At 59.4% G+C, this 25,269-nt stretch overlaps 2 protein-coding genes across 11 annotated transcripts in view; one reads left to right on the top strand and one right to left on the bottom strand.

The window, feature by feature from the left end:
- Positions 1-17,042, top strand: part of Sbno2 (strawberry notch homolog 2) — a 47,471-nt gene extending 30,429 nt beyond the window's left edge. For 3 of the 9 annotated variants that reach the window (XM_036170391.1, XM_036170395.1, XM_036170397.1), the window contains 26 exons: positions 1,664-1,840; positions 4,344-4,418; positions 4,666-4,762; positions 4,940-5,094; positions 5,182-5,315; positions 5,411-5,501; positions 5,608-5,751; positions 6,689-6,806; positions 7,176-7,281; positions 7,581-7,734; positions 9,862-10,038; positions 10,164-10,261; positions 10,960-11,039; positions 11,856-12,047; positions 12,278-12,447; positions 12,854-12,985; positions 13,175-13,310; positions 13,390-13,502; positions 13,587-13,658; positions 13,729-14,041; positions 14,128-14,271; positions 15,140-15,402; positions 15,490-15,621; positions 15,719-15,795; positions 15,884-16,074; positions 16,157-17,039. In XM_036170391.1, coding sequence (XP_036026284.1) covers positions 1,664-1,840; positions 4,344-4,418; positions 4,666-4,762; positions 4,940-5,094; positions 5,182-5,315; positions 5,411-5,501; positions 5,608-5,751; positions 6,689-6,806; positions 7,176-7,281; positions 7,581-7,734; positions 9,862-10,038; positions 10,164-10,261; positions 10,960-11,039; positions 11,856-12,047; positions 12,278-12,447; positions 12,854-12,985; positions 13,175-13,310; positions 13,390-13,502; positions 13,587-13,658; positions 13,729-14,041; positions 14,128-14,271; positions 15,140-15,402; positions 15,490-15,621; positions 15,719-15,795; positions 15,884-16,074; positions 16,157-16,605 — 3,990 coding nt within the window. In that variant the 3' untranslated portion in view covers positions 16,606-17,039. Of the gene's footprint in view, positions 1-1,663; positions 1,841-4,343; positions 4,419-4,665; positions 4,763-4,939; positions 5,095-5,181; positions 5,316-5,410; positions 5,502-5,607; positions 5,752-6,688; positions 6,807-7,175; positions 7,282-7,580; positions 7,735-9,861; positions 10,039-10,163; positions 10,262-10,959; positions 11,040-11,855; positions 12,048-12,277; positions 12,448-12,853; positions 12,986-13,174; positions 13,311-13,389; positions 13,503-13,586; positions 13,659-13,728; positions 14,042-14,127; positions 14,272-15,139; positions 15,403-15,489; positions 15,622-15,718; positions 15,796-15,883; positions 16,075-16,156 lie in introns of all 9 variants that reach the window. The other 6 variants (XM_036170392.1, XM_036170398.1, XM_036170396.1 and 3 more) reach the window with 5 other exon arrangements.
- A 682-nt stretch (positions 17,043-17,724) lies between these two features.
- On the bottom strand, positions 17,725-20,829 carry Gpx4 (glutathione peroxidase 4). 2 transcript variants are annotated; one of them, XM_036170402.1, is made up of 7 exons: positions 20,691-20,829; positions 19,784-19,878; positions 19,552-19,696; positions 19,285-19,436; positions 18,205-18,229; positions 18,067-18,126; positions 17,725-17,973 (listed from the first exon to the last, which is right to left on the bottom strand). In XM_036170402.1, the coding sequence occupies exons 1-7, from the start codon at positions 20,772-20,774 to the stop codon at positions 17,941-17,943; spliced, it is 594 nt and encodes a 197-aa protein (XP_036026295.1). In that variant the 5' UTR covers positions 20,775-20,829; the 3' UTR covers positions 17,725-17,940. The 2 variants fall into 2 exon arrangements, with proteins under 2 accessions (XP_036026295.1, XP_036026293.1); XM_036170400.1 differs by lacking the exon at positions 20,691-20,829 and adding an exon at positions 20,089-20,474.
- Between the last annotated feature and the right edge of the window lie 4,440 nt (positions 20,830-25,269).

The following is a 25,269-nucleotide window of genomic DNA, read 5'->3' as shown; positions in this document are numbered from 1 at the left end:
CAGGCCACCTCCCTGGGCCAGCCTTAACTGACAGTTGGGTTGAGGCCACTGGGGAGTTACTGGGTTTGCCTCCCCTAGCCACATCTCCAGAGACCGTCAGGGAAGGTGGGCCAGAGTGAGCCTGAGTTGCTTCGTGCCAATGGCTTTGCTGAACCTTGGTTTCTCAAGTATGGGCCCTTGTGATCCACTGACTTGCTAGGGTCGTGTACAGGAGGGTGCCTGCTGGGTCCTGGAGAGCCCTGAGACATGCAGCTCCAGTGTCTACCTCTGCCTCCTCCCTTGTCCAGGGCTGGGTTCTCCCAGGGGACTTTCTCACCTTATTGGAGACCAAGGGTTTCAGAGCTGTCCCATGCTGCCCTTCCAGGGTTTAGCTGGGTGCTGTGCTGGGGACAGGGCACAGTGGGGTCACAGGGCCCTGTGAGGTGGGTCTTGTGAAGCCCAGCCCCATAGCAACCCAGGTTCACTGAGGGTTCTCCAGGAAGCTGCCAGGTACCCAGCCCGTTGCCTACCCTTCCCTGGGTAAAACCAGATGGCCCTGGCCTCCCTCAGCCAAGGGGCTGACAATGGCAGCTGTCCTCACACCAATGGAGAGGGTGGTTACTCAGGACCAAGACTCCTGAGTCCAAGGAGACAAGCGGCCCCAAAGTAGGCTGGGCAAGCTGGGGCCATTCTCAGGGGTCTTCTGTCCCTCCCGACCTTGAAGCTGGGACCCCTGTGGTCTGGTCACTTCGCCTCCCTGTCTCCAGGGGCAGAGTGAGAGCCTTCTAGCCTGGGCTAGCCAGGTTCAGGGGCAGTCTGTCCGCCCAGCACAGCCCCATTCTCCTCCTTTGCAGACAGCAACCTGGAGAGCCCGCTGTGCATTCTGGGAGGGAGTGCTCACTGTCAGGGCCTGGAGTTCAGGGTGGGTGGAGGGGGTCCCCACAACAGCTCACCCCTGGCTCTGGTGTGGCCCCAAGTGACCTGGCCCCCAGCCATGCCACAAAGATGCTCCCCAATTCCTCAGGGCAGATGTCAGCAGGAGAGCACAGGGAGGCGGGGTGGTTCAGCCCCAGGCCAGGCTTCCAGGGCCATCGGTCACCCTGGCCTCAATACCTTGTCTAAAACTGGAGGGGTAGGGCATGGTAACCCAACCTGCAGAGTACTTTCAGGGTCGCTGGTGGAGGCGGCGGTGGCATGGTGGCTTGTACCTGTCATCTTGGGAGGCTAAGGGCAAGGATTGCCATGAATTTGAGGTTAGCCTGGGCTACAGAGCAAACAAACGTAGGCTTATTGAGTTTGATCCATGGTCTGCACCGCCCACTCGTTTAAAGTGCACATTTCTGTGATTTTGCTATATTTTTAGCTGTGTATTTAATGGCTTCTGGAACATTCCATCCCATCAGAAGAAATCCCATCCCCGTTACCATCACCACTTGTCTCTAGGCCTGGAACCCCTGGATGCGTTTGTCATCACTGGGTTCTCCTGTTATGGACATTCTCTACCACAGCAGAGTGCACATTGTGGACTTTTGTGTCTGTTCTCATCGAGCACTGTGTCCTCGAGGTCACTCCATGTTGTGATGTGTGGGACTTCACTCCTGTTCACGGCTGTGTGGTACTCCACTGTCGCTTGCCTGGACGACGGTACACTGCCAGCCACTGCCTCACCCGTGCTTTCTCCTAGGACCCCTCATGCCTCGAGGACCTCTCCAACGCCTCCATCCTCTCGTCCTCTGTGGATTCCCTGTCAGACATCCCCGACACGCCTGACTTCGGCCATGTCGACAGCCTCAACGAGGTGTCCACCATCTGGGACGTCAGCACCACCTCAGCCCCCCATGACAGGGTCAGCAAGGCCATGGTACCACCTCCAGAGCCACTCTGGTGACAGGGAGGTGCAGGGAGGGCTGTGGCCTGAGCTCCTCCTTGGGAGACCTGGGCTCTGAGGGTCCTGCACCGCAGAGGCTGGAGAAACACTCTCCACAGCCCAACACACTTGCCATGTCTCCAGATGACCCCAGTGGCCCCAGAGAGACGCGAAGCGGGTGGAGTCTTTCTTTGGAGTCTCACAGAGCCCAGGCTGGTCTCGACTTTGCTCTGTGCCAAGGTTGACCTTGGACTCCTGATCCACCCCCCTCAGCCTCCTGAGTGTTGGGGTGACAGGTGTGTGCCAGTATGTCTGACTCTAGAGGCAATTGGGTTCCCAATTCTCACCCTAAGAACTCTGCCCTCAGCGGACCCCAGAGAGAAGCATGACTGTCCCAGCTCAGGGTGGTTCCTGAGTGGATGGTAGTCAGTGACCCTGCTAAGCTCCCTGTAGGGCCCAGGATGCCTCACAGGGAGCCCCTGGCCTCATGTCCAGGATGAGGAGCCACTTAGCTGATGCCCCCTAACACCATGAGACCCCAGAGCACACCACAGTGAGGCAGACGGTGTCTCTCAGGGGACCCTGGCTTCTGAGACTTACCTCCTCTCTCAATCCATACTCTGTGGATGGGTTTCCATGTGGACAGCGCCCCAGAAATCAGCAGGCAGGTGACTGTAGGGTGCCCAGGCTTCGAGGAGTGTAGGGCACTGACCCAGAAAGCTCTTGGCCAGCAAGGAGTTTTGCCCCCAGAGGACTGATGACATGTGTGGTCATCCTGACTTGGGGAGCCCTTGGCATGTTCAGAGCCTCACCAAGCCTGACCTGGTCCCCAATCCTAGTGATGCCAGCAGGCCCCAGTCCAGGCCTTCCTGGGGTCTTCCAGATGGGAAGCTTCTAGACTTTGAGAGTGTATGTTAGGAATGCCCCCAGGAGTCTCCAGGTGGGAGACCTTGATGCCCTTCAGCTCTGAGGTGAGGGCCAGTGGTGCAGCTGGTACAGGGCCAGCAGGACAGACCTCCCTTGTGTCCTTCCCCCCTGCTGTGAGGAGCCGCTGAGGCCTGTTCCCTGCTGAGACCAAGGCCACAGGGTACTGCTCACCCTGCCCAGGGCCCCAGGCTGTAGCGGGCCCAGCCTCTGATCTGAAACCCAACACCCTGCACTGCCCCAGCCCGGCAGGCCTGGAGGCCGGCAGGCCGGAACATGACTCAGCCTTCCAGGAACCTCCACCAGTCTGTTTGGGTTTTTGTTAATTTAAGAAAGAAAAAAAAAAAAAAAAAAAAGGAGAAGAAGAAGGCGGCAGGAGGATTGAGCTTGGACTTGTAACCTTCCCAAGCTTCCGCTGGCTTTCCACACCCCTGGCTCTGTTCCCAGCAGAGCAAGGGACATGTGATAGTGACTGTCCCTTCAGTGCCCCAGGGGCTCCTGTCCTCCCTCAAGGATGCTGAACCCCCAAGTGAGCCCCACAGGTCAGGGCTGAAGGCCGGCCTGCCCTCAGGAGCAAGGGCCCAGTCACTGAGCGGCCCCTCCTCACTCTGCCAGGCCCAGGGACTGTGCTCAGTGGGTAGAGCGTCCCCCAGTGTGCACAAAGCCCTGGGCTCCATCCTCTGCACCATGTGAACCAGGTGTGGTGCTGTTCCTGCAGTCTCAGCACAGAGGCAGAGGCAGGAGGATTAGGGTTTCAGGGTCCTTGGCTACATAGGAAGGTTGAGGCCAGCCTGGGCTACATGACCCTTATTTAAAAATCCAAACAAACAAAAAGGAGAGCAGGCTGCTCTTGCAGACTGTGCTCCCAGCATCTCCATGGTGGAGCACAGCTGTCCCCAACTCCAGTTCCAGAGTCCAGCCCCTTCTGGCCTCTGTAGGCATTGCATGCACACAGTGCACTTATGTACTTGTAAGGAAAGCACCCGTACACATAACGTGAATAAGTCTTTAAAATCTATCCGTGTGTTTAGATTGGGGAGTTAGTGAGAATTAGTTTGCAAAGGAGAGCCATGTCCCCTTAATGGAACAGACTCAACTCACTGGCCGGTCCGCACTGTTTGCCAGCCTTGGGTCAGCACTTGTGGCTAATGCTGCACGCCCCGCCTGTTCACTATGACGAGACGGGCTGTCCATCTCTCCTGCAGAGAGCTCTGGCTTGTGACATTTGGAGTGGGGACATTCTCACCTGATCACCCACAGAGGAACCTTTGCCCTGAGGAGGTCTTACAGGGTCACTCCTAAGCTACTGGGTGCGGAGTTACCCCCAGGACACTCGCCCAGCCTGCAGCGTCCAAGTCTGCGTGCTGGGACCATTTGGCTGCCTTTTGCCTGCTTTCCCTTGGTCCAGAGGCTACTACCTCATGGTCCCCCATGCACCACGGGGACAGTCTGCCCTCAGCCCATCCTAGCAGGGTCTGCCAGGTCCCAGGTTGAGTGGGGGGCTTTGGCCCTACCTAAGGATGCCGGCACTGGCATCGGAGGCCATGACTCACATCCTCCTGTTGTCCTACAGCTGTTCCAGCCTTGTGCGCCACTCTCAGCTCTAGAAGACCCAGTTCCCAGCACCCCACTTCTCATCAGCTACCAGGTAAACTGGGGATCTAGAGAGAGGCTCTGAAGGCATCTTAAATGTGCTGGGCCCCGGGCAGCCTGGATGCTGGGCTGCCCTGCCCATCTTACAGTAGGAGAAACTGAAGCCCCACTTAGGGGCAAAGGTAGAGCCACCTCCACCCCACACCACTGTGCTGGGCGCACTGTGTGCAGCAAGGCTGCTGTACTGGAGGAAGCTGGGTCACTGCAAGATAGGACAGACCCCCGAACTTTGCCACCTACAGTCACACAGCCAGCCTGAGGAGGAGGAGGCAGAGGAGGAGGAGGCGGCAGAGGAACTGGGCCATGCTGAGACCTATGCTGACTACGTACCATCTAAGTGTAAGTGCCCGTGCCAGGGACGGGATGGAGGCACCCCTAAGGAGACAGCTGTGTGAGCCTGAGGGCTTGCGGCCCTTCCCTTGTCCATAGTTACGGGTGTGGGGTAGACAGCTGGCATCCTCTGCCCTTCCACCCTGCTGCTCACTGGGCGCCAACTCTCCCTCTGTCCCTCACCAGCCAAGATTGGGAAACAGCATCCAGACCGTGTGGTGGAGACCAGTACACTCTCCAGTGTTCCTCCCCCAGACATCACCTACACCCTGGCACTACCCACCTCAGACAACGGGACCCTGTCTGCCCTACAGCTGGAAGCCATCACCTACGCCTGCCAGGTAGCCAGCCCTACCCCACCCCTGCCGGGCTCATCATCAGGAGAGCACCAGGCATCCCAGGCCTCACCCACCTCTGCTCACCCACAGCAACATGAGGTCCTGCTGCCCAGTGGGCAGCGTGCTGGTTTCCTGATTGGGGATGGAGCTGGCGTGGGCAAGGGCCGCACAGTGGCTGGTATCATAGTGGAGAACTACCTGCGGGGCCGGAAGAAGGCTTTGTGGTGAGCACCTGCCTGGCCTGATGGAGCGGGGGGGGGGGGGGGGGGAGGTTGGGGGGGGGACAGGCAGCGGTGCACCTGACCAGGCCTCCCCCCAGGTTCAGTGCCTCCAATGACCTCAAGTATGATGCAGAACGGGATCTGAGAGACATTGAGGCCCCAGGCATCGCGGTGCACGCTTTGAGCAAGGTAGGGAGGCCCTGGACGGCCAGCTAACTCTACCCCCCTTTACTAAGAAGAAACCAAAGTAGGGGAGTCCCTGCATGCATCCCCATGTCTGAACCTGTGTCCACAGATCAAGTACGGCGACAACACTACCTCAGAGGGTGTCCTCTTTGCCACCTACTCCGCCCTGATTGGAGAAAGCCAGGCAGGTGGACAGCATCGCACACGCCTCCGCCAGATCTTGCAGTGGTGTGGTGAGGCCTTTGATGGTGTGGTATCCTGTAGCCGGGCTGTCGATGGATGGACAGATGGGCATGGAGGAGGACGGAGCCGAGGACTAGGGCCCGAACTTTGGGGGCGGGGGTTGAATGAGAGGAGCTGAGCCTGGGGGGGCGGCGAAGGGACCCAAGGCAAGACAGACCATGGGGTGCTCTGACAGCGGCTGGGAGCTCCCCATCAAACTAGGCCTGGTCTTCACCCCCAGACTGGCACGGCCCTTTCAGAGCTGTTCTGACATGGGGGCTGAGCACAGGGCAGAGCCTGCCAGCCATCCTTACGCTGCCCCTCTGACCTGGTCCTAACGGCCTGTAGAGACCAGATTCCCTGTAGTGATAGGAGCCCCTGGCTGAGCTTGTCTATGCTGGGGCTCCTCAGTGTGGGTGGGACCCAGGGCACAGTGCACGCCCATGGTGAGTGCTGCTGGCCCTACAGTGATGCGCCCGGCTGGCGGCCCTGAGGCCCACAGGGTCCGCGCTGCTGTGGCAAGGGCCTTCTCTTTTTGGTATCATGGTTTCTGTGCAGTCCTAACTGGCAACTCTGCTAAGCCATGTCCCCACCCCCTTGGTGCATGGTTTTTTAGACAGGGTGTCCCTCACAGGGGCTGCCGTGGCAGGCAGGGGCCACTTGGCCTGGCTTGTGTGGTGCTGAGGATGGGACTTGGAACTTCTGCCCTCTGAACAAGCCCACCTCCCACAGAGCAGCGTTGCCTACCCCAGCACCCTGTTAACACTCACCGGTCCTTCTCTGCTCCTCAGATCTCCAGCCCTCCACATCCCTCAGTTGACAAGACAACACACACACACACACACACACACACACACACACACACACACACACCCTATACCTCTGGAGTTTCCTCTGGTACATTGTGGGGTATTGACGGGGGACACCTTCCATCCTTTTGGAACATTCCTTAACCCAGCATACCCCAGATTGTGTTTGATGAGTGCCATAAAGCCAAGAATGCCAGTTCCACCAAGATGGGCAAGGCTGTGCTGGACCTGCAGAGCAAACTGCCCCAGGCCAGGGTGGTGTACGCCAGCGCCACAGGTGGGTGGAGGCAGCAGCTGCCCTGGGTGGGTGAGCTCTGTCACACGTAACCTCTGGTAGTGTGCTGTCACCTACACAGGGATGGGGTGTCCTGCCAGCCCTAAGCAGGACTTTGACCTGTACCATTTCTGCTTGGCACTTGGGGCAAATATGGAGCTTGCTTTCTCCAAGCCAGCCTTCGCTTTGCTGATGGGCTCTGGCTGACCTTGAGGGTACCCCTGGACATGTTCCCCAGAACTTCAGTTCCCTTCCCTTGGCCCCCCACACCTCCCTGGGGCTACAACACTGTACCCCAATTGGCTTGCATATGACCCATGCCACTTCCCAGCTGTGTCGTGAGTTGCTCAGCTCCCTGCTTCCAACCCCTAGGTGCTTCGGAACCCCGCAACATGATCTACATGAGCCGCTTGGGCATCTGGGGTGAGGGCACACCCTTCCGAACCTTCGAGGAGTTCCTGCATGCCATTGAGAAGAGGTGAGCCCCCGCTCTGCTGTGGGGATGGCTGTCCCTGCCAGGTATCCTGAGGGCCCTTGAAATGCACATTCATCCTGTCTCTCCCTGGCACCTCCTGTCTCCCTGAGAAAGATGAACCCCTTAAGTCCTCTGCTGCACTTTCCTCTGGCCATACAAGTCTCTCTGGGCCCAGCCCAATGTCTTCCTCATGGCCAGGGCCTCTGCATGTGTGCTGTGTTCTGTCTCCTGGTCTTTCCTGCCTGGGGCGTCCATCCTGTCCCTAGTGGGACACAGTGCTCAGAGGTCCTGTCTGTCCACAGGGGAGTGGGCGCCATGGAGATCGTGGCCATGGACATGAAGGTCAGTGGCATGTACATCGCACGCCAGCTCAGCTTCTCAGGGGTCACCTTCCGCATCGAAGAGATCCCGCTGTCCCCCGCCTTCGAGCAGGTCTATAATCGGGCAGCCCGGCTGGTAAGCTGGAGAGACTGTCTGCAGGGACCCCCGTTCCTCATCCGCATCTGTTGGTGCAGTCTGGCTATCCCACACACGCTGTTTATCTAGAGTAGGGAGCAGGCACTCTCTGGAGCCCGGTCTGCATTGGTCCAGATGGGGCGATTCTTTGCTCTTTATATTCACTTTTACTTTCCTTTTGTTGTTAGAGACGGTTGCTCTGTGCAGCCCTGGCTGTCCTGGAACTCGCTTTGTAGCCCAGGCTGGCCTCGAACTCACAGAGATCCTCCTGCCTCTGCCTCCTGAGTGCTGGGATTAAAGGCGTGCACCACCAACGCCACACTTGCTTTTTTTAAATGATTTATTTTTATGTGTATTTTGCATTTTGCCTGCATGTCTGTGTGAGGGCATCCTGTCCCCTGGAAGTGGAGTTACAGACAGGTGTGAGCTGCCTTGTGGGTGCTGGGGATTGAACCCGGGTCCTGTGGAAGAGCAGCCAGTGCTCTAACCACTGATCCATCTCTCCAGTCCCGGCACTTTCACTTTTATTTCTGAGACTGTCTTGTCTCACCGTAGCTCAGCTGGACTGAACTCCTGGCAGTCCCGCCTCAGCCACCGGTGTGCTATACGAGACGTACCAGAACCCCTGGCGTTTCATAAGAGATTTACCACTATGATACTGTGACGATGGCAGACCTGCCTCCACGTCCTAGGATTCCCAAGCATGTTACCCTAGATGGTGACATGGAGCCAGTGGCCATTCCCAGCCTCCATGTGGTGGTCGGCTTGGTATGGACAGGTTCACAACAAGCCCTCAACCCTGGACCCTCCTGACCCTCCTCCCTCTGCTCTCCAAGTGCGGGCATGAGGGGCGTGTGCCATCGGCCCCAGCTTGTCCAGTGTGCACGAGGCCCTGAGTGTGAGTCCCAGCATCACGAAATAGCAAAGGACAGATGGGTGTGACAGCACACTGCTGTGGTCCATGCTCTCGGGAGCCCCTGGCCAGCCTGGGCTACGTAGGAAAACCCTGTCTCAAAACATAACGAAACAGCAGAGCCCTGCTGAGCACAGCCCTCTGAGAATGACTGAGGACATCTGTGGTGAGACACCACCTGTCCCTGTGGCCGCCGCCAGTGGACATTCTTGTTCTTTAGGCCCAGCAGGTGCCTGGGACAGTACTGTCCCCAGAAAAGTCTAGACTATGTCACAGACAAGTGTGGCTGTACTGACTCAGAGCTTCTGGCAGGGAGTATGTGGAGGCCAGGGACACTGCTCAGGACCTTGCAGAGCCTGGGATTGGGCCTGGTGTCCAGGGCACCTTGAGTTCACCTGCCCTGTAGAAACTCTAAAACTGAGTGTCATCCCAGCACTTGGGAGGTAGAGGCAGGAGGATCAGAAATCAGGTCATTGTTGGCTGCATATCCATATCCAGCTCGATGCCAGCCTAGGATTCATGAAACTGCCTCCAGAAGCCCCTTCCTCAGCGAGAGGCTTTCAAGTTGGACACAGTGCACACCTGTGTCTCAGTGCTCAGGAGGCTGAGGCACAGGGGTCAAGGCCGCCTCGAGATTCTTTATGCTTGCTTGGTTGGTTTTTTGAGACAGGGTTTCTTTGTGTAGCCCTGGCTGTCCTGGATTGATCTCTGTACACCAGGCTGACCTCGAACTCAGAGATCCATCTGCCTCTGCCTCCCGAGTGCTGAGATTAAAGGTGTGCACCACCATCCCTGGTGACTACATGAGACTCTTTTTGTTTTTTGTTTTTTGTTTTTTGTTTTGGTGAGTGCTTTGCCTGCATGTATACCTGTAGGCCAGCAGAGGGCACCAAATCTCATTATAGAAGGTGTGAGCCACCATGTGGTTGTTGGGAATTGAACTCTGGACCTCTGGAAGAGAAGTCTGTGTTCTTAACCTCAGAGCCATCTCTCCAGCCCCCTACATGAGATTCTTAATCAAATAACAAAAACAGCCTCTCACAGCCCCATGCTTTTGGGGGGGGGGGGGCAGTTCTTTGCCAGCTGTGTGTCTGATGTAGTGTGTTCCGATCACATGATGGTCACCGTCCCTACTGCCCCACACCCCATCTGCCCCTGAAGCTCTGCCGAAGGCCAGACGGCCAGCAGGCTCAGCACAGGCCTTGCTCTTGCAGTGGGCCGAGGCTCTGAGCATCTTCCAGCAGGCGGCCGACTGGATCGGCCTGGAGTCCCGCAAGTCCCTGTGGGGTCAGTTCTGGTCAGCGCACCAGCGCTTCTTCAAGTACCTCTGCATCGCGGCCAAAGTGCAGCGGCTGGTGGAGCTGGCCCAGCAGGAGCTGAGTCAGGACAAGGTGAGCGCCAAGACCACCTTGAGGGAGTGTCTGGGGGCTGCCAGGAGGCCAGGCAGGGTCTCTGGGGGACTTGGTAAGATAGGAGAGTCACCCTAGAGCCCGGCTCAGACACTCCATCCCCACAGTGTGTGGTCATCGGGCTGCAGTCCACAGGGGAGGCGCGGACCCGCGAGGTGCTGGACGAGAATGAGGGTCGCCTGGACTGCTTTGTCTCTGCCGCAGAGTGAGTGACCCCGGGCAGCCCTGGCGTGGGCCTCCTGTCTCGCCTGTGGCCCTTGCTGCCCCTCGACCCTCAGTAGCTGAGGAAAAGCCATCGGGGCAGGACCAGGCAGGGATCTTACGGGTGGCCCCTGGGTCCTGGAGTCTCAGCAGCAGACTTTTGTGCATCTGCCTACACCAGGTAGTGCCATTTCAACACAGTTCCATGGTTCTCAGGCCTGGCGTTGTGGCTCCCACAGGCCTACACATCCCTCTCAGGAGTCACCTCCATCCACCCCAGTGAGGCTTCCTGTGCCATTGTGCGCCCCACAGTGCGCCCCAGTGAGGCTTCCTGTGCCATTGTGTGCCCCCACAGTGCGCCCCCACAGTGCGCCCCAGTGAGGCTTCCTGTGCCATTGTGCGTCCCCACAGTGCGTCCCCCAGTGCGCCCCCCACAGTGTGTCCCCCAGTGTGCCCACACAGTGCGTCCCCACAGTGCGTCCCCCAGTGCGCCCCCCACTGTGCCCCCACAGTGTGTCCCCAGTGCGTCCCTCAGTGTGCCCCCACAGTGTCCTCCAGTGTGTCCCCCAGTGTGTCCCCCAGTGTGTCCCCCAGTGCGTCCCCCACAGTGCGTCCCCCAGTGCGCCCGCCCCTCACCCCTCTCCTTGAAGCCACATGCACATAGTGGGACCTGTGCTGAGCTCTCTTCCTTCCCCTTTGCAGAGGCGTCTTCCTGTCCCTGATTCAGAAGCACTTCCCTTCCACCAAGAGGAGGCGGGACCGGGCAGGCGGGAAGAGGAAAAGTAAGAGCCCACCCAGTACCTGCTGGCTCAGTGTGCTCTGCTCCCCACCCTCACTCTGGAGCCCCCTGGAGTCCGCCATGCTAGTGTCCTGCACCAAGCAGGCGGGAGTTTGCACGTGGACACCCCAGGTGCAAGCGTGTGGGGCCCGCCATTTCCCTTCATGGTGCTCAGAGAAGCAAAGGTCTGGGCCAAGACCCCAGCGGGCTCCCACCTCAGGCCACCTGGCCTATCCAGCCAACTCCTACTAGCCAAGGCGCTGGGGACCCCAGTGTCACAGCAGAGCCCAGCTCCAGCCCCACTTGATGGCAGGCAGGGAAGCCTCTAGGTGCTGGACAGTCCGTGCTTCTCGGTGGTGTCCGTGCTGATTGGAAGGACAGGGCTGTGCACAGGTCAAGGCACATGGCTGCCTACCTTCCAGTTCACAGATGTCCAAGTAATTCCCATGCAAGCACACAGCCAGGCATGAAGGACAGTGCAGGGACCCTCCTCCTGAGTCCCTGAGACAGCCCCAGGCCCTCTTACCTGCTAAGTCTACAGCACTGATACGAGGTCCCCGAACTTGTCCCTTGACACCCTCTGAGCCTCTTGCCTACCTGTGGAGTCCAGCCATGGAGCCAGCCAGGGCTGAGGATGGTCACCTCGTCCTGCCCAGAAGTGGGGCCAGGGTCTTCCTAGAGGGAACACAAGACACCTCCAGACAGATGGGCCCGGGTCCTCCTCACTAGCGCCCCTGCCTCTTGCTCTCTCTGCCGCTGCTGCTCCAGCTCCACCCCGCTTCCCCACCCCACCTGCTGCTGACCCATGACTCCCCTGCAGGGCGGCCTCGGGGTCGCGGCACCAAGGCTCCACGACTGGCACTGGAGGCCTCGGGAGTTATCCGTATCAGTGACGGGAGCAGTACCGAGTCGGATGCTGGCCTGGAGAGTGACTTCAATTCGTCCCCAGAGTCACTGCTAGATGACGATGTGGTCATTGTGGACGCCCCCATGCTCCCCACAGATGACCGAGGTGAGCCTCTGTCACCCAGCCACACTCCACAAAGCAGACACAGCCACGTGAAGCCCCTTCCCCAGCACATACCCACGTTACAGATGGGAAACTGAGGCTCACGGCTAAGGTCAGGGTCATGCCATCAAACACGGGAGAGTGACTCCCATCATGCCTGGCCTCCACTCCCCGCCCTGACTCTCATCCTGGTCCTGCAGGGCCACCTCACTGATACTCTTCCTCACCCCCAGGTCCCCTGTATCCGCTTCAGAGAGACCTGCAGGGCCCTGGCGTCCTGGAACATGTGGAGCGGCTGAAACAGGGCCTGCTGGCCAAGGTGCGCGCGCTAGGCCGCGAGCTGCCAGTGAACACGTTGGACCAGCTCATCCACCAGCTTGGGGGTCCTGAGTGTGTGGCCGAGGTGAGCCTGGTAGCCCACAGACAGCTCTGAGGGCCCTGTGGTCAACCCCTAGGGACGGGTGGAGCCTGGCTGCAGAGAGGTGCCTCCTGCCTCTTGGCCAGCTGCACAATGACCATATTCCAGGCCAGCTTAGCTGCACGGGAGACGGCTGGGCAGATAAAAGTACTTCCCGCGCTTCAGGTGGGCCTGAGGACACCAGCACACACGTGCCACACACAAACGCACTTATACATAAAATAAAATCACGTGTTTTTTAAAAAGAAACAAGGAAAGGCTTCGATAGTGGCAGGAGCCCTATGGCTGCTGAGGCCACCCTGGAAACCAAGTCCGCACAGCAGAGCCACCTGTGGAGGGCGGGGTCACACTAACGTCCGATGGGGGTCTCCTTTCTCCCCATCAACCACAGATGACAGGCAGGAAAGGCCGCGTGGTATCCAGGCCCGATGGGTCAGTGGTCTTTGAGTCCAGAGCAGAACAGGGCCTATCCATCGACCACGTGAACCTCAGGGAGAAGCAGCGCTTCATGAGTGGGGAGAAGGTGGGCCTGGTGCGGGACACGAGGGGGTGGGGGTGGCAGGGAGCCGGGGCGCTCCCAACACAGCTCTGCAAGGGAATGGCCGGGAGGTGGGGAGGCAGGGTGTGCCTGCACTGTGGAGGGAGTAGCCCTGGGGAGCCTGAGCTGAGCAGTGAGGAGGGGCCCCAACACCCTGTCCCACCCCACCCCCAGCTTGTGGCCATCATCTCTGAGGCTTCCAGCTCTGGAGTCTCCCTTCAAGCCGACCGCAGGGTACAGAACCAGCGACGCCGGGTACACATGACCCTGGAGCTGCCTTGGAGTGCAGACCGCGCCATTCAGCAGTTTGGTGAGGCCCCCTAGCCCCACCCCCGGCTGCCCCTTCCCGAGACCCCTCACCCAGTCTCACAGATCCTCTTTGCCCTCAGGCCGCACCCACAGGTCCAACCAGGTCTCAGCCCCCGAGTACGTCTTCCTCATCTCGGAGCTGGCAGGGGAGCGCAGGTTCGCCTCCATTGTGGCCAAGCGGCTGGAGAGCCTGGTGAGCAGGCGGGGCCTCGCCGGGCGGGGCCTGGGGAGGGCCAGGGAATGCTGAATCACAAATGGTCCTGGGTCATCCTGGCAGGGTGCCCTGACCCACGGAGATCGCCGGGCCACGGAATCCCGAGACCTGAGCAAGTATAACTTCGAGAACAAGGTGAGTAGAGGTCGGGCTGCGGTGGGGAGGCCGCCCGCCACCCTGCCCCACTCACACCGCCTTCCCACAGTACGGCACCCGTGCTCTCAGCCGCGTCCTCACCACGATCCTGGGCCAGACGGACAGCAGGGTGCCTCTGCCCCAGGGCTACCCTGGAGGGGATGCCACCTTCTTCCGGGGTGAGCCTGGGCTCGTGAGTCTTTCTGGGAGGCATGGGGACTACAGTGGTTCCATCAGGATTTGGGGACTGGGTGTATGGGCAGGCTTGGCCTCTGGGATCCGAGCACACGGCTGGTCTTCCCTGGCAGACATGAAGCAGAGCCTGCTGTCCGTGGGCATCGGCGCTCGGGAGTCACGCACTGGCTGCTTAGATGTGGATAAGGGTGAGTCCGGGAGCGTACTGGAAGGTGGTGATGCAGGGGCCACTGGGAGGGTGAGGACAGTGGCCTGAGGCTCGGCTCCCCCACAGACTGCTCCATCACCAAGTTCCTGAACCGCATCCTGGGGCTGGAGGTGCACAAGCAGAATGCTCTATTCCAGTATTTCTCTGACACTTTTGACCACCTCATCGAGATAGACAAGAAGGAAGGCAGATACGACATGGGCATTCTGGGTAAGCTTCCGGACAGGGCTGGACTCTGTCCTGTTAGCCAAGCCGTGCTGGTGAGATCCAGTGGCCAGTGTGCCATGTATGAGAAGTCCGCATTGAGAGGCTGCAGACAAGTCCCCGAGTCTGGTCGGAGATGCTGTCCTTTGTAGCAATGTGGCCACCTGGGAAGTCACACTGGGACCCACACAGTGCAGTTACCAAAACAAACCAACCCAGTGCTTTCAGGAACCTTGTTCTGTGTCAGGCTGCACTAAGAGCCAGCCCGCTGCATGCCCGCTGCATGCCCGCTGCATGCTGTGTTCCCTGGACACAGTCCCTGTCACCGCTCTAAAGCTAAGGTCATTTATGAGTCACGGAGGCACTTGACTGTCAGCCCAGCCCTGGCAAGGTTCCTCCACTACATATGGACTCCAAGGCCAGCCTGAGCCACGTGAGGTCCTGTCTTGAAGCAAACAAAAGAGGCTGGCGAGGTAGCTTGACAGGCAAAAGCCCTTGCCGCCCTCCCAGAGGACAAATTCCCCCTCCGACCCCCACACCACAACTGCCTGTAACTCCAGCTCCAGGGGACCAGACACCTTCTGGTCTCCTTGGGCGCTGCATGCACATATGCACATAAATGCTGAGACTGAGAACAAGTCTTTCTTCTTAAGAGCTGCCCTTGCTGACAGACACAGTCCCCGTGTCCCCGTCCCCCACCCCAGTAGCTGTGCACAGCAGGATACCATGGACCCTAGGCCAGAGGGCCCCTGACACCCACCCACAGGACACTGTTTCTGGACTCTGAGTCCCTCTGCCTGTTCATGGGGTCATCTCTGGGGTCTACCAGAATCCGCTCCCTGGCCTGGCCACTGACCGCCTGCCCTCTCCTCAGACCTGGCCCCTGGCATCAGCGAGATCCATGAAGAAAACCAGCAGGTGTTCCTGGCACCGGGGCATCCACAGGACGGCCAGGTGGTCTTCTACAAGGTGAGGAGCAGGGAGGCACCCAGCCCAGCCCTGGCTCCAGTCCCGAACCTGCTAACACCCCACTTGCCACGGCAGATCAGCGTGGACCGCGGTATGAAGTGGGAAGAGGCGTTCACCAGGTCTCTGGAGCTCAAAGGTCCCTACGACGGCTTCTACCTCTCCTCCAAGGTGAGTGGGCCCACTCCTTGTAGGTGCCCTGTCACCCACCCGCCCAGAGACCCGGTGGCCACCCGCCTTACCACTCTGGGGCCCTAGGTTCGAGGCAGCAAGACGAGCTGCCTCCTGGCAGAACAGAACCGCGGGGAGTATTTCACCGTGTACAAGCCCAACATCGGCCGCCAGAGCCAGCTGGAGACCCTGGACAGCCTGTGCCGCAAGTTCCACTGGGTACGGGAGGACCCCCGTCCGTGGCGGCCGGGCGGGGAGGCGTGGGGAGACCCGAGCCTCAGTGTCCCCCTGACGTACGGGCCGCCCGCCTCCCCAGGTCACCGCCGAGGCGGCCCGGGAGCCCTGGGAGAGCAGCTACGCCCTGTCGCTGGAGCACTGCAGCCACACCACCTGGTGAGGCCGGGGCGGGGAGCCGGGCGCCGGGGCCTTGTGGGCTGGGAAAGCGCCGGCGGCCGGAGCTGACCGCGGTCCCCTGGCACAGGAACCAGCGCTGCCGCCTGGCCCAGGAGGGCAAGGGCTGCGCCCAGGGCCTGCGCCTGCGCCACCACTACGTGCTGTGCGGGGCGCTGCTGCGCGTGTGGGGCCGCATCGCCGCCGTCATGGCTGACGTCAGCAGCAGCAGCTACCTGCAGATCGTGCGCCTCAAGACCAAGGACAAGAAGAAGCAAGTGGGTGAGTGGGGCGGCGGGCGCGGGCCACGGCGGAGGGTTCGGGCCGGTCCTGCGGGCCTGACCGCCAGTCCGCGCCGCCACAGGCATCAAGATCCCCGAGGGCTGCGTCCACCGCGTGCTGCAGGAGCTGCAGCTGATGGACGCCGAGGTGAAGCGCCGCAGCGCCCACGGGCTGGCCGCGCGCCCGCCCACCCCACGCGCCATCGCGCTCCCTTGCGGCCCCGGTGAGGTGCTGGACTTGACCTACAGCCCCCCAGCCGAGGCCTTCCCGCCGCCCCCGCGCTTCGCCTTCCCTTCGCTGCCGCCCCCCGACCCCAGCTCTCTGATGCTGGGTGCCAGAGACCCTGCGACCAACCCCGCGGAGCTGGCACACCAGGGCTGCGACATCAACTTCAGGGAAGTGTTGGAGGACATGCTCCGCTCCCTGCGCGCGGGGCCCGCCGAGGCCCCTCCGCCTCTGGTGGGCGTGGGCGGCGGGGGCACCGAGCGGCAGAGCGTCATCCACTTCAGCCCGCCCTTCCCCAACTCGTAGGCAGCCACGTGGCCCCTGCATTACAGCTGTCCTGGGCAGCAAGGCCCACCGGCTCCTCCGCCAGCAGAGAGGTCCCGACTACTGAGGGCACCGGCCCGGCACAGGGCCTTCCCCGCCAGCCGGGTGCGGGGCCTCGGCCTCCCCTGCCTCCCCTGCGCTGCTCCAGCCACGCCCAGCCTGGAAGCCGTGGGGTTGGGTGGTCCCAGAGCTGGTAACTCAGGAAATCCGGTGCTGAGGCCCCACCGTCTATGGGGGCTCCACGGGGCAGACCCCGTTAATATATGCAATCCCCTGCTCCCTAAATTATTGTCGCCCGCCCCTTCCTAGCCCCGGAATCCGTGGGCAGCCGGCGGGCCCTGGTTTCTATGTATTTATAATGAACTCTGGTGTACATATGTAAAGATCTTTTTTAAAATATATGTGCCTTTTGCCTACTTCCCAGTGTGCTGCGGCCCGAGGGTCACGGAGTAGCCACTGGCCTGAGAGTAGACACAGTTAACAGGGTGGCTGGTGGGGACAAGCTGGAGAGACGGAATTCACCTGGTGGCGCAGCGTTCAGGGCCTTGCAGAGGAAGGAATGCCTGGGATGAGGCAGGTGGCCGTCCATTGGCGCTTAGCCCACAGTCCTGGGGTCCCTGAGCCTGGCAGTACAAAGCTCACAGCCCCACAGGGAGAGGCCGCCATGGGCCAGAGTCCAGGAGGGCAGCAGAGAGCCTCTACACTGTCTGCCCCAGAGGCCCTGGCCCAACCACACCCACTGGAGGCCGACCCCAGATGGCCACTCAGGTCACCCACACAGAGAACATGGGACAACACAGATGCGCGCGCGCACACGCACACACACACACACACACACACACACACACACACACACGTGTGCCAGACATAGACCCTGGGGCAGGCATGGGCAACCCTGACACAGCTCTCCCAGGAGGCCTAACAGATTACCACCCTCCTAGAACAGCCCTGGCCACACTCAGCTCCTTCCTGCTGGCCTGGGCAGAGCCTCAGGGATTAGCAGGGCACTCCAACCAGCTGACCCTGATCTGCACCTGCCGCGTCCTGGGGCACAGGCATGGCCCTCTAATCCCCAGTGTGCTCAATTCCTGAGGACACAGGCACATTTCTACATTTTTATTCCCACAAGGCAGCCAAGGTGAAGCTCGAGCCCGGGGCCACAGGCCTCCGGACCTTCCTCCGGCGGGGATGCACGCCAGGTCCTCGGGACTACCCCACCAGCAGGCTGGTTTGTAGGCAGACCGTCATGAGTGCCGGGGTGGAAGGCTCCAGGGGTCACAGGGCAGGGGGGCTCGGTGGCGGCATACACTTGTAGGGTTAGAGATAGCACGGCAGGTCTTTCTCTATCACCTGTGGGGGAACCACATGGTCAGACTTGCCCCCTTGGCCACCACAGGGCCCTGGCCCCAGCTCACTCCCAGGCTGCATCGCCAAGGTGCTTACCTGGGGCTCCTCCATGGGACCATAGCGTTTCACCACGCATCCGTTCTTATCGATGAGAAACTGGGGGCATAGAGAACGCGGTTGGCCAGGGTGCAGGGGGTGGGCCACACCCCCCCCCCCACAGTATGCCACCCTTACCTTGGTGAAGTTCCACTTGATGGCGCTATGAGGGGAAAAAAGAGGGTTTAGGAGTGGTACCCGCCAGGACATGGGCGCGCATCCCTTCAACCCCAGCACTCAGTGGCTAAAAGAACGTATTGCTCTCTGCTGAAGAAGAAAGGGGTCAAACTCCCCACACCCGCATCACAGTGTTCACGAAGGTCTGTAATGCAGTTCCAGGGAATCACAGGCCCTCTCCTGACCTCTGAGAGCATCAGGCATGCATGCAGTACACAGACATGCATGCAGACAAAACATCCCCACACAAAATTAAAATAATCTGTGGGGAAAAGAGGTGGGTCGAGAGAGATCAGATCAGTGGTTAAGAGCACTGACTGCCCGGAGGTCAGGAGGCAGAGGCAGGAGGATCTCTGAGTTCGAGGCCAGCCTGGACTACAGAGCGAGATCCAGGACAGACAGGGCTGCACAGAGAAACCCTGTCTCGAAAAACCAAAACCAAACCAAACAAACAAAAAAGGCACTGACGGCTCTTACAGAGGATCAGGGTTCAGTCCCCAGCACTCACGTGGTGGCTACAACCATGGAGCCCCTGTAACTCCAGCTCTGGGAGATCCAACACCCCCCCCTGGCCTCTAAACACACTACACCCAGGTGGTGCATATAAATATGCTCAGGTGCCAGCGGTGGTGGGGCACGCCTTTAATCCCAGCACTCGGGAGGCAGAGGCAGGCGGATCTCTGTGAGTTCGAGGCCAGCCTGGTCTACAGAGTGAGATCCAGGACAGGCTCCAAAGCTACACAGAGAAACCCTGTCTCGAAAAACCAAAAAAGTAAGTAAATAAATAAATAAATACACTCAGGCAAAGCACCCATACACATAAAATGCAAATAAATAAATCTGAGGCCGGGCCAGGTGGTGCACACCTTTAATCCCAGCACTTTGGAGGTAGGTTTGATAGGCAGATCTCTGTGAGTTTCAGGCAAGCCAGAGCTACATAGTGAGACCCTGCCTCAAAACAAACCAAAAAGTTGGCGCCCATTCCCACCCTGGTCCAGAGCCATGTGGCCACCCCCTGCCCACTCCCCCAGGGCCACTCACTTTCCCAGCATGCCCCTGCCCTTGGGCTGGATTTTCATCCATTTCCACAGTGGGTGGGCATCGTCCCCATTTACACAGATCTTGCTGTACATGTCAAACTTGACATTGTAGCCGGCTGCAAACTCTTTGATCTCTTGATTACTTCCTGGCTCCTGCGGGTAACAGTTGACTGACTGGTAAGGTGCACCGTATTGCACACAGACACATACACATACACACAGACATAGCACCCCCACTCCGGGCCATTGCCTGGGGTCAGCCACGCACCTGCTTCCCGAACTGGTTGCAGGGGAAGGCCAGGATTCGTAAACCACACTCGGCATATCGGGCATGCAGATCGACTAGCTGAGTGTAGTTTACGTCGGTTTTGCCTCATTGCGAGGCCACGTTGGTGACGATGCACACGTAACCCCTGGGAGGCAACGAGTAGGAATGAGGCCACCGGCAGGGAGCCCCCTTTTGAGACCGGCCTGCACCACCCACATAACCAGGCACCCACTTGTACTTATCCAGGCAAATCATGTGCCCGTCGATGTCCTTGGCTGAGAATTCGTGCATGGAGCGCGCACAGCGCCAATCATCTCGGGATGCGCACTGTAAAACAGAGGAAGTGTGTGTCCTACCCTAGGTCCCCCGGGGGAGAGTCTGGAACCAACGAAAAGAATGCCCTGAGGCGATGGGGTGGAGTACAGGCTCCTCCCCGCTCCGTACTTCCCTTCCCTTCAGGTCCTCCTCAAAGGAGCGGTGGACCCCCTAGAAGACGCTACCGGGGAAGGAACGGTAAGGGTACCCCTGGCCGCACACCAAGCCCAGGAGCTCGGCGCAGTTGCTGCCCTGGGGAGGCTCCTGAAGCAGAGGCCTGGGAGCCGGAACCCCCGGATCGTTCCGGCGCGGGCGCGCCCTCCTGCGGCGGCGCGCACAGGCTTTCCTTCTCCTCCGAGGGCCCGGGCGCTTCCGAGGCCTTCGGCGCGGACGTTCACGCCGTCGCCGGCCCCCTGGAGACCCGCCACGCCGCCTGCAGCGTCCGGGGTTGCCGGAGGCCGCGCGGCCCATGCCCGCCCGTCTGTGCGTGCCGAGCGCAGCGCGGGGACAGAGAGCCGGTAGCCAAGGTGCCGCCGATTGTGACGCACCAGGCCGAGCGGGGCGCGGGGCCAGGTCAGAGCCCGCTATGGTGACCCCAACACCCGTTCCCACCCCCGAGGAGCCTGCCCCGCCAAGGCCCGACCTCGTTCTGTGCCGGGGACGCCGACGGGGGCCCGCCCTCCCTCCCAGGCGCCCCCCAGTCTAGCCAACAGACCCCACGACCCCCGAGCTCCGCCCTGGACACGGTGCCCCGCCCCAGGCCCCGCCCCCACCCGCGATCGCGGGCACGACGCCGCGGCCGCCCAGGTCCCCGGTGCGCCCACCATGGTGCCCGCCAGGCCGGGCGCAGCCAGAGCCCCGCACAGCAGCGCCGGCTTCAGCAAGCGGCTCAGTCGGCCCCAGCTCATCTCGGCGGCCGGAGCCAGCGGCTCCTCCCCTCACGCAGCCGGCCAATGGACGCGCGCTGCCGAGTCTGGCTTGCCCGCCCTCGGCCACGCCCACTGACGTCTCTCATTGGCCGGGTGCGCCTGCGCCGAGGACGCGCGGCCCCGGCAGCCAATGGGAAGCCGGGGTGAGGGGGCGGCTGGGCGGGGCTGGACTAGCGGGTTTGTTGTTGTCAGCGACTGCGCATGCTCCGGGCTGGCAAGGACGGGGAAACGGGAGCCGCGTCCGCGCGGACTGCGCGTTGGAGGGCTTCGGGCAGTTAGGCCTCCGCGAGGTGGCCTGCGGCGGGCAGGGTGCCAGGGCGCTTAGGGGGACCCCCGGGAACAGCAAGTGAGGCAAACGGCCCCTCCGGGCGCAGGAGCTTCCTGTTTCTACTGGAGACAAGTCTCCTGTAGCCCAGGCTACCCTCGACCCCTGGTCCGCTCTCAGCCTCCTGAGTGCAGGGATCGCGGGTGTGCACCACCCCCGTGTGCCCTCCGTGTCTCTCTCCTTCCCCACAGCTGGCCTCATGCAGCCCAGGCTGGCCTCGAACCCAGTGCGCATCCCTGACAGCCCTCCTCCCGACCCTCCCGACCCTCCCCAGAACTGGGGTGACAGATACGCCCCCCATGCGGTGCCGGGCGTGGAACCCGGGTCTGGAGCGTGATAGTGACGGCTCTCAACCCAGACACAGCTTCCCCGCCTCGTTCTGCAGCTCAGGCCGGCTTGGAACTCAGATCCTCCCGCCGTAGACTCCTGAGTGCTCGCGTGACAGGGCTATGGCACCGACCTGTCCCCTGTAGACACCCAGGGACACAGGCTGTACAGACTGATTGGTGTGAGGTTGATGTGAAGGGGTGTGGCTTGGAGACTCAGATCCCAGCACCCACGGAAGCAGGTGCTCGTGGATGCTTTGTAATCCCTGGGGCTAAAGCCAGGCGGTCGGGTGCTTGGGGTCACTCAGAGAACCTGCCTCAAAAACAAGATGAAGACGGGCATAGTGGCTGTACCCTTAACCCCAGCCCTTGGAGGCCGAGGCCAGCCCGGTCTAGTAAGCAAGTTCCAGGTCAGCCAGGGCTACACAGTGAACCCTGTCTCGAAACACAAGGTGGTGAGAGAGCAGAGGAGGCCATCCAGCATGTCCTCCACACAAACACAGTGACTGTGACCACAGAGGTTCCTGCACCTGTAAAAGGAGTCAGGGCTCCTGAGGGCCGCTGTGAGAAAGTCCGGTCCCTGCCACACACCCCTTATCCCCTGCACTCTTGGCCCTTGGTCCTCCTGGAGGGGAGGGCCCTGCACACAGAGGTGTGACTCATGAAATTCCTCAGCCCAGCTGCCTCCCCGGCTCCCCACACCCCGCTGGACTCTGATCCCTAAACCTGCCCCTTTGTCTTCCCTGTTTTTCTGACCCCGGGGTACGCCATCTGCAATTATGTGCGGGGACTTCCTGAGGGGCTGGGTGCATTTCTGGGAGCCCGGGAGCCCCAGACCAGCCACGGGCAGAGCCCAGGAGGCTTAGATGACCAGTGATCTGGGTTGTCAACGATCCATTCTTGCACAGTCCAGTTCTGGAGGGATCTCCAGGCCCCTTGGCCAAGAAATGCCCATTGGTCTGAGGGCCCCTCCCCTCTCAGAAAGTCAAGTGTTCCCTCCCAGCCCCCAGACCCGTGACACGGCACTTCCAGTCTCCGTGAGCTTTTGAGTCACACTTTAGCTTGGAGTTGTAAACACTGGTGCCCTAAGGCTCAGATCGGCCACACCCTCACAGGGCGTCTGGGAGGCCCCAGCTCCCTGCTGTCAACTGAGATAAAGGCAGAACTGGAGAGGAGACCCAGGGCTGGGGCTGAAGGAGGCCACTCTGAGGAGCCCAGCCCCAGGCTCTGGGAGTTCCTGCCTCCCCCAAAGAACCCCAGCTTCACCGGTTAGGAAGTGAAGTCCCGGGGCAACCACAAGAACCCACTAGAAGGACCCTGAGAAGCCGCTAGCTCCTGGACCAGCCTCAAGGCCCAGTACTGGGGTCTGGCTTTTACTGCTTTGTTATTCTGGAGACAGGACCTCAGGTAGCCCAGGCTGGCCTAGAACTCACTATATAGCCAAGGATAGCCTTGAACTCCTGATCCCCCACCTCCATCTCCTGAGTGCTGGCATGACAGGTGTTTCTATGCCTGTGAATAGGGTGCTGGGGGTGGACCCCAGGTTTTGCGCGTGCTAAGTGAGCCCCTAATTTCTTTGTATTCTGAGACCAGGTTTCTTCTCTTTTCCCAGGCTAACTTGAGTTCCTGAGAGCGTGCCGTCTCTTGCTTCCCAAGGACTAGAATGACAGATGCACATCCACCAGCAGAGGAGACCCTGGGAATTAGAGGTTGTCATCCTGGAGGGCCTGCAAAACTGGTTTAGGAAAGAATACGTTCTGTAAAGTGGAATTTAACGCTCAAAGCTGAGCAGCCTTGGTAGGGACTGTAGGAAGAGTTCCCACCTCTAAAAGAACTACAGACAGAGACTATGCTTCAGTTTTATTATTGAGATTGGCCAATTAAGCCCAGCAAAGGTGGTGCAGGCCTTTAATCCCAGTACCGGGAGGCAGAGGCAGGCGGATCTCTGTGAGTTCGAGGCCAGCCTGGGCTACAGAGTGAGATGCATGACAGCCAGGGATGCACAGTGAGACCCTGTCTCAAAAAGCCAAAACAAAAAACAAACAAAAAACAAAAAAAACAATAATTTTAAAAAGTAAAATGGAGTCACAACAGCCAGGGGTGGGGAGCCCAAGATGCACATACTGTGGTCCTTACACACTGGAGTATTACTCTGCCCTGAAGAGGAGTGATACAGGCCAGACATAGAGTGTTGTGAATATCTGTGGCGGCATTCCTGCTGAGCTCCTGGCCTGGCTCCGGAGAGCAGCAATTCTCCCTAATCCTTCCTTTGTTTAACCACACCTTTGTTTCCCTTATCACTTATGTGATCTTGTTTGAGAGTCAAGGATCAGAGAGTTCCCCAAGGATCAAAGGCCTATGCAAAACTTGGTCCAGGAAACCCGGAAAACCGAGGTACCTGATAAATCAAGTAATTTGCACATGGCATTTGGTCTCTGGGAGCTCCTTTTGGGTTGCTTTGAAGGTATGGAAAATAACTATCTAAACTGTAAAAAAGAGTAAATAAAAATGCCCTAGGTGAAGGGAAGGTGCTTCAGTCCTTCAAGGCTGGACCTCCCTGCAGCCATGATAGGCTAAATTCATTCTTAAGATGCCTCTGTGTCTTCATTCCACAGACCCTCGTGAACTCACACACTCGAAAGTGTAGTGACCACACAGCTACAGATGTTAGTTTAAGGTGTGTTACATCCATTTATGCTTGGGAATATTTGTTTAATGATGTAAAGATGTGTTGCATTCTCGAAAAAACAATACAAAGCAAAACAAAAGATTGGCCAATTGTGCTCCATTCCTGAAACAAAAGGGGACACCAGGCTCACAGCAGGCCATTAGCCCTGTTCCCACGTCAAAGCCCTGGCAGTTCTAAGGCAGGTCACTGCGTGTGCGCCTGTCAGTCCTGGCCTGTCCTTACAGCACATTTTTCCGCTCGCTCTCTCTCTTCCTCCACAGACTCAGACTTTGCTGCTACAGTCTGGCCTCAGTTCAGATTGTTGGACAAAAATCAGAGCACGTGGTTTCCAAGTTCTCGCAGATTGTAACAACTTCTGCCACCAGCAAACAAAGCAGGATTCTGTCAGCCAGGAAGGAGGATCCTGGTCTATGTCGGGTGACTGAGACGATTGTCCCCTTAGCTTTGGTTTTTCGAGACAGGGTTTCTCTGTGTAACTTTGCGCCTTTCCTGGATCTCACTCTGTAGCCCAGGCTGGCCTCCAACTCACAGAGATCTGCCTGGCTCTGCCTCCCAAGTGCTGGGATTAAAGACGTGCGACACCACCACCTGGCTCAGAGAGACCCTTTATTAAGAAGAACATTTAAAGTGGCTGCCTTCTGACTCAGGAAGAAAAACAGCCGCAAATGTTAATGTTTGCAGGTGTCATCTTTAAGGGGAGGTCTGTGTTCTAGTGGGCTAGGATGCTGCTCGATGTTTTAACTGGACGTGTTAGGTGAGCCAAGGGGGCTTGTGATTGCTGGACTTCAATACATTGACAGCTGGACGTTGGTGGCCAGCCTCGGGAGGAGGAGGTGGACAAATACCGGAACAGAGCTTGGGGGCCGGCCAGCTTTAGGAACCTTAGCCAGGCCTGGAGAGGGGGACAAGGCCTGCCGGAGCCAGGTTTGCTCTGCTAGAGCCCTTCAGACCAGCTAGGTGTTTTGAGCACAATGAGAGGCACTTGTAAAGTCTATACTTAGAAAACAACCAAAGGAGATGAAAATTCTGGAGTTTGTGACTGACCATGCTTTACAGGGCTAGATTAAGAGTTTATCAGAGCTCCAGAACTCCGCTGATTAATGTTAAAACTCTGAACTTTTGAAGTCTCAGTAT

The sequence above is a fragment of the Onychomys torridus genome, chromosome 21 (assembly GCF_903995425.1).
Source record: "Onychomys torridus chromosome 21, mOncTor1.1, whole genome shotgun sequence".
In the NCBI taxonomy this organism is placed as follows: Eukaryota; Metazoa; Chordata; class Mammalia; order Rodentia; family Cricetidae; genus Onychomys; species Onychomys torridus.
The sequence above is the reverse complement of the archived record's forward strand: the minus strand, read 5'-3'. Positions and strand labels throughout refer to the sequence as shown.